At 40.8% G+C, this 12,943-nt stretch overlaps 1 protein-coding gene across 4 annotated transcripts in view; it reads right to left on the bottom strand.

Annotated features, from left to right (window-relative positions):
* The window catches only part of fstl4 (follistatin-like 4), a 214,138-nt gene that overhangs the window by 101,414 nt on the left and 99,781 nt on the right, over nt 1-12,943 (bottom strand). For 3 of the 4 annotated variants that reach the window (XM_086226465.1, XM_086226463.1, XM_086226464.1), the window contains exon 4: nt 4,933-5,175. The exons of the other annotated variant lie outside the window; for it this stretch is intronic. In XM_086226465.1, the coding sequence (XP_086082591.1) occupies nt 4,933-5,175 (243 nt within the window). The remainder of the gene's footprint in view (nt 1-4,932; nt 5,176-12,943) is intronic. 4 annotated transcript variants of the gene reach the window in all.

The raw sequence follows: 12,943 nt of genomic DNA, 5'->3' as shown, positions 1-12,943 counted from the left end.
GATCTGCATTCAGTGAGCACTTCCTGCTCATCAGAAAGATGAAAATGATTAATCAACCGTGTCAGTTCTTTTTCAAATGGTTTCACAAGGACGGGGTTGTAATCATAGCCAGGGTCAGAAGTGGGTCGAATCGTAGCAGAGAGCTGGCCGTTAGTGAAAGGAAGAGAGCATCTATGGGATGCTACCGTCAAGAACTAGCACACTGATCAGTTGAGCCGCGAGTTATTCGACTGTTTGCGTCACAGGACCGCCTCAGTGTGTATATTTGAATTCTAGATGCAGTTTTAGTGTGTATTTAAAAAAAATACTAAACATTTCTCAGACAGAACAAATTTATGTATTTAAAAACCTGATACTATCGTGGTTATAAGGATTCCATACGCTAGGTAGTTTCCAAATTCTTTTTAAAAACTCCCAGAGGTTGTCCCTATCCTTCATGGTTCTGGATCTGCCACCCTGATGGAGGTACACCAAATTTAAAGTAGTCTGAATCAGTAGTGACATTCATGTGCTGTTGCAGGATGCGTAGCTCCGGACACTTACACCGGCTGACTTCCAGCTAGCACTCTGCTAACTTGGAGGTGACTGATAAATATAATCACATGGCTCCGTCGCACTTCTGCAACAGCAGCGATGGAGCCAGCTATTGTCATGAGTGGAGACAGAAGAGCTACACTGTGGCGTTAAAGTCATAAACGACTGTTTTGTTAGGCGCTTCTTGTGTCATAGCTAAAAACGGCAAACCCATTCCCCAGCTTCCATACTTCATGTTATTGACTTTAAGCATAATTTGATCAGAATTTCCTTCCTCTGACTGATTTTAATGAATAGCTTCTGCTAGCAGAAGTAATCCTGTAAAAACACATCATCGTTCATGGTTCAGGCTGAAGAGCAAATGAATGGCACTAGCTGTCTATTAAAAAGTCTTATAGTTTTTACGGAAACATTTTTTTTCCCCATTCAAGAGTGTCATTTCCCACATGATGAGGGAAAAAATGGCTCCTTCGAGAAAAAAAACAAAACACATTTGATTCTTTTTCAGCAATTACATTTAAATTGGTAATTAGTTCTGAGTCCAGCTGGTCCATTTTATGGACCGCGTGCCGGTTCCGAGGCCATTCAAGGTCAAATAACACTTGACTTTCTTGACTTTGAAGCCGAAGTCTATCAATTTTCCATTCATGAGGAGACTCGGTGACTTTCACTTGTGTGAGGACGTCTGCAGTTTCTGTGCCAGTTCTTGAGTTAAGTCTTTGTGATTTGGACAGCTGGCTCAGAATAATCTCACAAGAGCTGCAGTGAAAATAGAGTCTAAGTTACTGCAGAGGTGCAACAGTGAAAACCTATTCTGATATTGCATAATAACGATGTTTTTGTTTGAGAACGTGGCAGTTTAAGCTTATTTTCTCCTTCTGCTGTTCTATTCTTCACTCACTCATTGTTAAGTCGATAAGAATAAAAGCATCAGCTATGTTCACTAAGTTTAAATACTAAGAAGTCAGCGACAGGGCAAACAAAGCAACTCATCCAGAGGTTTAGAACAATCCTTTTCACTATGTGAGACATATATCACCTCCTGCCTGCCTGTCACAAACTAAAAAAAAACCCCATTCTCAAACACTTTCGAGTGCATCAGGTCAGAGGCGGGCTAGAGTTGCATCAAAGAGAATATCTGAGGGCTCAAAGAGTTGGAAAATCCTTCTGCTTCTGTTACAGTGTCTGCAGCAACAGACCAACACTGAGTTTGGACAATTAAACTCTTGCCCTTGTTATTCTCCACTGTCTGAAAAAAAAAAAAGAAAAAAAAAGAATTATGGATAGAAGGAGAGCTGAACCTCTTTCTTAACATTTTCAATAAATAATGCTATAAAAAGAACAGATGTTGCTGGGTACAGTACATAAAGATTACAGCAAAATAATAAAACTAGGGAGCAGATTTGTCTGCTGGACAATATGACATTATCCATAATGAGGCAGAAAAAAAATTTAATGAGTGCTGGCAACTTTTTCTTTCACACTTTCATAAACATGAATTCCAGCTATGCCTGGATCCTTTGAGTTTTCCAAAGAAACTAAAAACGGGAGCAGGAAACCAAATATGTGTCCTTTTGCCCGAAGAAACATTTTGGTCTGGCTGTGAGCAGTCAGGCGCCACGATGAGAAGAAAATCATGCACAAGAATTTGCCAAATTTGAAACTGGGACTTTGGTCATAGCCTTAAATAGAGGGAGATTGGCTTTCAGCCAGAGTGCTTTTAGGTTCATCAACTTCGAATGTAAAATTATCAATTTAATGCATACTTGTGGGGGCTTCATGGTGGGACAACGGTGACTCAAAAGACAATCGAGACTCTAAAAAAAAAACAAAAAAACGATACATGGGTTCGGAAGGGAGGAGAAAATAAAGTTTAGTCTGATTTTTAAGCAGTTACTTTACACAGGTTGCAATGGAACATCAATACTTCAGTCAAGGTGTATCGCTCACTTATTGTTGTGTTGTTTGCAGACGGTTGTTCATTTATTATAGAAATCGTTACAATAAGAAAGCCTAAATAGGTCTTTAAAGGTATTTGCTACAGGAAATACTGACATTTAACATGTTGCCATTTCCTGGAGTTCTGGGAATAATTCGTATTTTAGAAAAATGTATGTAAACACCATGCACTGTGTATTTCTGTACGTTATAGTTGTGAAAATAAATATGTGTTGTGTTCTGGGTGGTGCAGCGAGGATGTGGCGTGGCAACCAACAGTCCAGCAGAAGTTTGAGCATGTCTGCAAAACCCCACCTCTTCAGCTGTTTATGAATTGATAAATTGAAGTTTTGAAAAACGAGCTGTAGCACAGTCTTCTGAGACATGCTTTCAAAACACGCCATCATACATCAGGTGTCATAATTACTTCCCATTTGAGACACACACACACACACACACACACACACACACACACACACACACACACACACCCCTCCTCTGACATATGACTGATTTCCAACATCTCCGGCTCCTGCTGGTTTTGATTTCAGTCATCTTGAGTTTTAAGCCTAATGTGCTGACTGAACATCTCTTATGTGAATTAGCTATGCATGGTGGTATTTGCCAGAAATCCCTCCCTCCCTCATGTCTACAACTGCTGCCATTGTTGTGTATGAGAGTGTGTGCATGTATGTGTGTGTGTGTGTTGTGCAGTATACAGTCTAAACAATAATAGCTTTCACATTCACACTTTAAAGAAATAAAAAAAAAGGGTTAAGACGAGTCCGTAGCAGAAATCAAGCCCACAGATGGAACCAATCACAATCATTTCAGCCCCAATTACTATTTCTTAACCTTGAAATATTGCATCAACGTGACTAGTCATGCGATTTTAAAAGGAACTCCTTCGAATTCACCTCCTCAGGGTCAAATCGAAGTCGTGATGAAGCGACAGGGCTGCGCGGTGGCTATTAGTGCTGACTGTTGATGCTGAGAGTGCACTTTTGCTCTGAAGCGATAGTCATGGAGGGAGGATTTGAATGATTTACAAGGAGAGAACCGGTGATCCACAGTAACCTAGCGGTAATGCGTAGGATATTGATGTAGTCCAGGTAGTAGAGGGGACGAGTGTTTCTTGACATTAGTCACAGATATTGGTTGAGGATTGTTGGCATCTGTAGGAATGTTATCATTTTAGTTCTGCTTTATCTCATAGAATATCATTTGAACTTTTTAATGAAAGTGCAACGAGACTGTAAGCTACATGTCCGTAACATTTACCCTTTAAAACTGACATGAAATTCCTCAGCTGGACAAATCATTATGTTCATAGTACACAATACAAATACCATCCAGGTATTTATATGACTATGTGATTTTGATGCCAGTTTTGTGATTAGGACCAACTGCCAAGTAATTATGGCGATTTAAATTGAAAAGAGTGTAATTACAGCGGTGGAGCACACAAAATGAGATGAATGCAGCACCTGATAAGCACCAGTGTCGGTGCTTAGCTATTGTTTCCCAGGCGACAACATTGACCCTGAGCCACAGCCTCCGGTGCCAAAGAACAAATGAATTCATTCTTTCATCCCAACTGAATGGGTGTCAGGTGACAGAGCCGGCGTGATTTGCATGGTGACTGATGCTTTTGACTAGAGCTCGACAGGTGGCAACGTGTTACAGAACAATTGCAACGTGCTGTCTGTACAACTCTGTTGCTGTTTGAATGATTCAACATCAAGATGAAGTCAAAAGCCCCACAGCAGCCTTCAAGTATGCCTCGCAGGTATCAGAGCATTATTTTGGGGCAATTTTCACTAAAAAAGCATCAAAATTGTGAACCTGTACCAAACAGATGCAGTCAGACATCAAAGACAGAGAGCCCCGGTGAAGCAGCACTGCAGCAGTTGCACCAGAAAAAATGTCAAAATCAGAACAGCCCTCTTCATGAGCTGACGTGGTCTGGTTTGGAGTTGAATGATGCACAATTAAAGTGAGCTACATGCAATGCTTTAATGTCAATGTCCCTTCCAGCTGCTGGAGAAACCACGAGAACTACCGTCAACCAACTTCACAAATACATTTCTGGTTTCGCTATATGCTGGTTTAAGCAAGGAATCTGCTGGCCACAAATTAAAAGCGGAGCATATTGTGTTATAGTTCTCAAGTGATAGCAGATGGATAAATAAATGAAAGACAGACTGTAAATTAAACTGCCTCCAAAATGTTTTTCTACTTCAGCAAAAAGCCTGATGCTGTCACTAGTGGGGTTAACAGCAACTTTCCCACAATTTGGGGGGGGGGGGGGGGGGGGGGCAGGAGCTTAATTTTGACAGCAGCCGTCGCTACCACACAGGGATGACATAACCATAATCCTGGATGTTCAAATAACTGCTAAGTACATATTTTCCCTCATTTGTGGCAGCTCTGTATGAATGTTTGACCATCGAGCTGTACCTTTGAAGAAGCAGTCCTTGCTGTGCACCACATAGATCCGTCTCCTCTCCAGGCAAGCGGTTCTGTAAACCTCGCAGTGGTTCTCATAGAACCTGCCGTCTGAGCCACACACCGGCACAAAGGAGGACCTGCATTTTTCCTGGCAAACGCACTCAGCCCGGCCGCTTTCTGCCATCAAGACACACTGTCGACCCCGTCCGCAATAAGTCCTCCGACAGGGGCCTCCGTCTGGGTCAGAAAGGGCTGGAGAGAGAACGAGAAAGACATTTTTAACAGTCGCAAAGTATGAACATACAAAGTGAAGATGCGCAATACAACTACGATTAAGTTGCTAGAAACCTGGTTAGGTCTGCAGGTCTATGAAACTGATAGCAGTTGATGTGCTCTGCATCAGTTTAATGAAATGAAACATTTTGTGAGGGTTAAACAACATGATTGTAATAATAATGGGATTATTTATGACGCACGGCTGGCCAGCAGTTCACAGGATACCGGCTGCCTCACCTCAGGCCTCGTCTACGGCAGCCAAAATCAAAATCCTTCGACAATTAGTTACCAAATATCCAGTATGTCAGCTTAAAATGGCTCTAAAATAGAACATAGAAACTTGCTAGACAAATATATAATTTTCTCTCATATCTACGGCTTCATGCTGATTTAAACAAATACTGCACTCAGCATGTGAGTACAGGAAGAGCAAATCAAACACTTCCACCCTTGGTGCCAGTTAAGAGAGACAGTGCTAACGAGGAGAAACTTTTTTTCTTCAATAAACTCGAAACAGAACTCTCTACAAATCAAACAGCCAGGTGTTCTTGTTAACACCTCTCAGCACTCGCTCACACTTACATGTGCACATCACCAGTTTGCCTGTGGATACACTGAGGATGAAAGCAGAGATTGCACCTTCTGCCATAGCTACTCCAGCCCTCATCAACACGTGCATACACAGTTCACAGTGATCAGATCATCACTCATGCCAGTTCTTGATCAAAACACACACACACGTGGATGCATGAATGGAAATCTCCATCATTGCCTAGATCATTTCACATCTTCCACCTGATTTGATCTATTTGCACTTTAAGGGAGTTTAAAAGTTACTGATCCCAGCAGACATTCCACCTTGATTTGATCTTCCGTGGCTCAATGAGCTCGTCTGGAACCCAGCTCTTGTTGTGATCTGACGGTCGGATTTATGGACCCATGTGCTTAAGGGTCCCTAAGTCAGTTTTACACAACTTACTCAAGGTGGGCAAGTTGTGCTGTTGTGAGCCTCATGATTCTGATTAAAACGTGCTAAAATGGTAGTTGAAGGCATCAGTGTTCTACCTTTAAGGTGGCTGAGGAGGTGGTCACTGAGGCTTGTTGACAACTAGCGGGACGGTGTCAGACCTGACACAGAGGCTTTTATGTTACACGTCACCAGTCTGATGACATAAGTCCCTCACACACCAGTGCAGGTGACAGCATAAACAAACAAAGCCGGCATCTTCTTAATGACAGTAAAGTGGATTCTCTATAAAACTGACACGTTGTGTTTGTATGTTTGTATGTCATGGTCAGTTTGGTTTGTGTGGAACTATCGTTTTTGTTTTATTTCCATCAGCCAAGGCAACACACTGCATCCCGTCTTTGCTACCTGAAACAATGTACTTATTTAAGTGCATATAAAGCTGGTGCAGGAGACCACATCACAACTGGTCATTCAAAATGCAATCTTGATTTATAATTGTGTGTCTAATCAATGCCGCAACATCCGGCCTTGTCTGACATGCACCTCCTTGGAAATGTAAATCTCATCAATGCAGATTGCAGCAGCTTTGACCGGTCCGCCTCATAACCTCATTACAGCGACATTTACAACAACATTTCCCTTCCACATGCTTGTTTCCACACCATTTCCTCATCTGGTCGGAGCTCTTTTTTGTTGTCTTATTTGCTGAGGTTCAGTATCTACACTGCCATCTACTAGATTTTTAGTGGTGTATCTTCTGCAAAACTGTATGTGCTAATCAATGTCATGGACTATGGCCATATAGACCCAAACCACAACTATAAATGAATCCCAAAGACGTGAGCTAACACACAAAGAGCAGTCTGCATGTGATCAGATCACAGTGCTAAAGACAGATCTGAAGAAATGAACTGTACCAGAAGAACAAACATGGCATTAAAGAACTTAAAGAACAATACAAAATAGGGGAATTTAATTGTCAAGGAAGTGAAAACTCATCCCACAGGAATCTAGCGCCCACTGTGTTGATGCTATTTTGAGGTCGAGTCAGTTGAGTCTGTTAAGATGCTAAGAGGGGGTCAGTTCCATTATCCCTCATTGGAATAAAACCAAAGCCCATACTTACTTCACTTAAAAGACCCAAGTCCAGGCTTTTATAATCAAACTGCTGAAAACTGAAATTGAATTTGCCTGGAGTATAATCATATCTCAACTCTTAGCATATTCAATAATAGAGGTAATGTGCTGTTGTCAGAGGACAAAAATCCCTTAATAACATAAAGGCAATTCCAGGGCTGATGCATTCAAGCGCTGAACGAACACATTAATACTCTAGCAGCCTCCCTCTTAGTGTGAGATCAGTGTGGAACCCTGCCAAACTCTCCAGTACACATTATATACGCTTGCAACAGACAAGGTACTGCTAAAATTTCATTATCAAGGCACATATTATTTAGTTCTTTAATTTACTTCTCTTCCCATGTTAAATAATTATAGATTAAACATATGCAGTATTTGAAACAATCAGTGGCAGCAGCACTTGCACTTATCATAAGCATATAGTCCACAAGTGGTTGCATTAAGTACCCCTTTATCATAATTAAGTATTAGGAATCTGCCAGCCCAAGCTCTGGGAAGCGGGTGTATAAGACTGACTCAATTCCTTTTTATCCAGTTTACTAATTGTTCTGTGTGTCTCGAAAAAGCATCTGTGGGAAATGCAAAATAGTCCAGTTCCCTTGCGACCTTGCTGTTCATGTCAAGGTCGGGGACGATTACAAGATCGTTTGTATTCTCTGAGCGTGACAGATTAAACGCTTAGCAACAACCATCCAGCGGCAGTTGCCCGCCGGTGGCTGCTCTTCCTTCTACTTCCTCCTCATGTGTTCTCCCTCCCCATTTCTCCTTTCAATCCCCATTTTGCTTAGAGAAAAAGAGTACATGAGCAGCAGCAACTCAAACAATAGTGCATAAAAGTCGCATTTACAATACGCAAGCTGTCTGACATTTAGCAAAGTCCTTGTGCTTATATTCATCCACGCTTTATGTCCTTTGTCTTGCACTCTCTTGGACCATGTTGGCTGCAATTGTGGCTTGCTTAAGAGGCTCAAAGTGTCGTTTGATAATCCCCGTCTAAGCTGCGGGCGCAGTGTTTATAAATGGCTCATACAAGTTGCGACGGTCCATGGTGCCAAGACAATGCCAGGCTGACCATCCATGTCACTTTCTGTCACTAGCTGGGATTCTTCCTTGGGTCCTGCATCTTGTTTTCTCTATTTGGGGATATTAGAGCAGACATTGTCCACAATAATCATAGATTTCCAGGACATGTTATGCAAAGAACTCTGTTGATAATTGCAACGGAACATGAGGGATTTGTACAGTGTTAAGACCATTTTTGCCTTATCTTCCTGACATTTTGACAGACATAAGTTTCCCTCTTTATATTCCTTTTATGAAAGCCTAAGTGGATGAGGGCATAACTACAGGCACAGTACGACTCTCTGCCTGACTGGCTTTTCATTTGTCAGGAGAAACTAAAATCTTGTCAGTCCCTGTTGTCTCTGTATCACTGCGATGAAGCCATTGGCAATTCGAGCCCAGAGCGAGGCATGTATGCAGTCACATACGCATTTGTACAATATGTCACTTCAGTCTGCAAGCAAAATCCTTCAAATTACACCCTTGCTCTATTTAGTGACTAAAACATGCCTCAATATATTTATACCTGAGGCTCAACTCTCAAGCTTTTTAAATCCTTTTAAGATTTAAGGCAGTCACAACAAACTTTATTTTGCATTTAATCCAGCTCAACAGAGCGGGAGTTTGTTGTTTTTGACGCATTCTCCACAGAGAGACAGAGGGACACTGCCGAGCTTCCTGCTAATTAGACTGGAGGAACATTTCCTCCTGCTGATGAGGGACTTACTGCCTGCAGCTACCAGGTTAGAAACTTCCATGATCCATGAAAACACAGAAGCTGCATTTTGAAGCCCTCCAGGATATCATTATGACATTTAGAGAAACAGACATCCTTTGCCAGCCTTTGTTAAACGTGGTGCAACCCCAGAAGTGTTCCTGTCGTTTTATCGTTTCACTCGTGCCTCTGTAGTGCATCTACTTGTGTGTTTGTGGTTTGTTTGTTTTTTTTGTGTGGCCACCCCCAAAAAGTTCTGTCAAATCTGCTGATACAACAGATCATTCTATTTGCTCTGAAGCAGCTGTGGATAATTAAATTTAGAGACACGCCGTCAAACACTGTCTCCCCTGTGCCGAGCAGGCGGACAAAACGCTTCTGACATGCATGCTGAGCTGGAATATCAATAGAGAGCAGGAGCCCTTGGTGCTAGGTGAGATATGCTTGCAAGCAGATAAGCAAAAACTGTCCGTTTTGCTGGCATTGTACCAATAAATGGTACTTTTCAAAGCAAAACAGTACTAGAAAAAAGAAAGAAAGACCAAAAAGGAAAGTAGGTTGGAACACAAATGATTTAAAAGCCATGACATCAGATAATGATTCAGCCTGGAATCCTGAGGAAAACGGTCTTAGTTTTGTTGTTGTTGTTATTTTCTAAATCACGATACTGTCATCAGAAATAATTTACTGAATAACCCTGAAACATCACATCTGCAAGTCGAGTACAATAATTCTACGAACTTGAGAAGACACTTAAATTTAACATTCAGTTCTGACAAAAGCATTTTTTCTCCATTAAGTGCAGCAAATTACTTATTACTTGTATGACCTTTTTCTTAATGTCAGGTTGGCCAGTACCTTGGTAGTAACTGTGATTGAGTGGATGGACACTGCAGCTATCGAAGCCAGCCAACTCATGAAACAGTTACAATGATTTGCGATCTTAGAGAATATGATTGGCATAGGCTCAAATCACATCATTCCTCCCCTGCAAACACACACACACACACACACACACACACACACACACACACACACACACACACACACCTATCGTCAGGACTACCGGCGGAGACATACCAGTAAAAGAGAACAACGTCCGGTTAAAGTCACAAGTAACACAAACAAGAAAAAATAAATAACATAGGTTTTCCTCAAAGTCCAGGCATATGAAATTGTTACAAACTAAAGTCCCACACAGGAAATGACTCCCAATTGTCTGACTTCTGGGGTTTCACTGATTAATCACAACAAAGTCTTTAACTGGCAATGTTCAGGTCATTACTCAAAGAGAGTAAACAGACAGAAGTGGGAGCGCCTGGCTACAACACAAACTAGGGATACAGAGCTAGAACTCGTATAACTTAATATCTGACTTCTTGTATATTTATCTTTTCTGCGATAGGAATGTTATTTTTTTGGAATATAATGATATATTTCTGTCATATATGTATGAACCAGTTGTGTATGAGTGTGTAGGTGATGTTTCTGTTTTGTTCTCTGTAAGTGATGTAACCATGTGTTGTTGTTGTTGTGTTTATTAAAAAAAAATTAAAAAGAAACATAATTCAATCTCATTACTTGTTTCTTTTTCCAAATTTAAAGCTCTACTTTACTTAAGTGCTCCTTGCAGAAATTATTTAGTAAATGGCTGCATTACTGCAACATTACTTGCGATGAATTTACCATCATGAATATTATGCACTGCCAACATAAACACAAATTTATCAACTAATACGCAAGACATTTTTTCTTTAATAAAGTAATAGCTCACCTACCACAAAGCACTGGCAAGAACAAGACTACGAAAATCACTCACTTCAAAATAAAATCAATATATCATAAAATATGAAAGACCTTGGCATCCCAAACACTGCCTCACACAAATATTTAGATTACTTTAACCGAATATCAATAAATAACATAAAGCACATTCCCATTATGAAGTGATATCATTGTTTGATGACTTACAATGCTAATGTTACAGACAAATGTAATGTGATTACAGTAATCTGTTCCACCCAATAGTGTTCTGGAGTTCCAGGAAAATAAATCAATCGTCCTTTGATGACATCAAACTAAACTGCCAGAGAGGAGACGCCTTCGCTGAAGACTGAGGAGGCCCGCCCACTGGCAGGACTGAAAGGAAGGAGTCATGGCTGATTAAGTGGACTTGTCAAGTCCCTTATTATCAAATGCTGACTCTGTTTTCCTCCCATCTTGATGTTTCTCTTGCTCTTCCCTTGCCCATCACATTATCGATTGGGCAGGATGCAAATGGAAGAAGCAATCAGGTGGAATCCCGAGCTGCTCCCTGCTGCGGTGGATGAGGTTGCACCGTGTTGACATGTGTAATGTGATTACTTCTTTAGTAATTAAGAAATTACCAGCAGTAATTTATTCTGTGTTGATGTTGCAATCATGTCAATACAGAACACAATTAGATTTTGTTTATCTGTGACAATCAAATTCCCTGCGAGTGTGTGTTTGTATGTGAACGGAATTAATTTAAGCTATCAAAGAAGCAAAATATTGTTAATTAAGAAAACAGTCAGAAGAAAAAGCATGAGAAACAATTAGGATCGTCAATCTGAGAATTTAAGTCATGACAACAAATACAGAAGCCACAAGCGTTGAAACTAAGGATTTAAAGAAAAAGAGATTAGAATATGTTCAAGATAAAACAGGAACCTGAAGGAGCAGCTGACACCCACGTCTGTCAGTGAAGGGGGTGGGAGGCTGACCGCCTCTCCAGATTCAGCCGGACAGAATGTCATTGGGCTCAAAATGGTTAGTACAAGCCTTTATTGATGTTTTGATCCCTGCATATCTGCAGCCACTCCTCCAAAAAGCTCATCTCACTTTAGACACCATCCTCGACATACAGCAAATAGGATTTCTTTAATGGTTTGTGTGTTCTTTGGGTTTAAGGGTGGCGCCTGGCTAGCTGACAGTCAATGGCAGTGCAGGTAAAAACAAATCATGCTAAAGAATCAATTTTTCTGTTTTTTTTTATTTTTACAGTTATTGTGTAGTTCTTCTAAAACCCTTGGGACTGGCTCCATGTTGTCATATGTGACTTTTTCCTATCGGGTCAATTCTAAATGTATACTTTATTTCTCACAAGTCAAGTTACGCACCCTTAACAACAGTTTTTGAGCCCAAACCTAACCATGCTGTATTCACTTACGTATGGGGGCTGATGAGAACTCAAGCTCAAAAATGTAAGGATAAACAAAGTTTTAATGGAAGGAAACAGCTTTTTTTTGGTGTGCAAATGACACAGTTTATTTGCTCTTGGCAATGTGGGAGTGCTACAGCCCACAGGGTTGGAAAGTGACAGCAGAGAAATGTCAGAAAGTAAAACAGAGACATTAAGTTCAAATGGAAAGTAGACATCACTTTGAGCGACTGAGCTGGAAGTTGTTTGCCTGTCACTTTTAAAAACAAGTGCAAATTGACACGAGGTCAGCTAACTTTATCGCAAAGTACTTTTCCTGCTTATTAACACTATAAACTTACATGTTTGCATGTCAAGATATCTAATCAAACAGTCGTAGACAAAATACTCGAACCGAACTCTCGGATTATGTTCATGAAAACAGTGGAGAGTTTTACTCAAGTGCAGCCACACACCGTCTCCTGCAGCTCCAGAGGGATCAGAGTTGTAGAGTAGAGCATGTTTCGCCATGTCTTAACTGACTTTACGTGAGGGTGAATACACACGTCTACGAGTTTACATGACTACATGCACTCACGTTACACACACCCGTTCGACTGCATTTTAAAGCGAATGAAGATATAAATTCTTTTTGAGCCTTGAGAGCTAAACCTAAGTGTCAGTAAACTTGCATGGA

This window comes from Aulostomus chinensis, chromosome 15 (assembly GCF_037954235.1).
Source record: "Aulostomus chinensis isolate RoL2024-O1b breed Wild chromosome 15, RoL_Achi_v1.0, whole genome shotgun sequence".
In the NCBI taxonomy this organism is placed as follows: domain Eukaryota; kingdom Metazoa; phylum Chordata; class Actinopteri; order Syngnathiformes; family Aulostomidae; genus Aulostomus; species Aulostomus chinensis.
The sequence above is the reverse complement of the archived record's forward strand: the minus strand, read 5'-3'. Positions and strand labels throughout refer to the sequence as shown.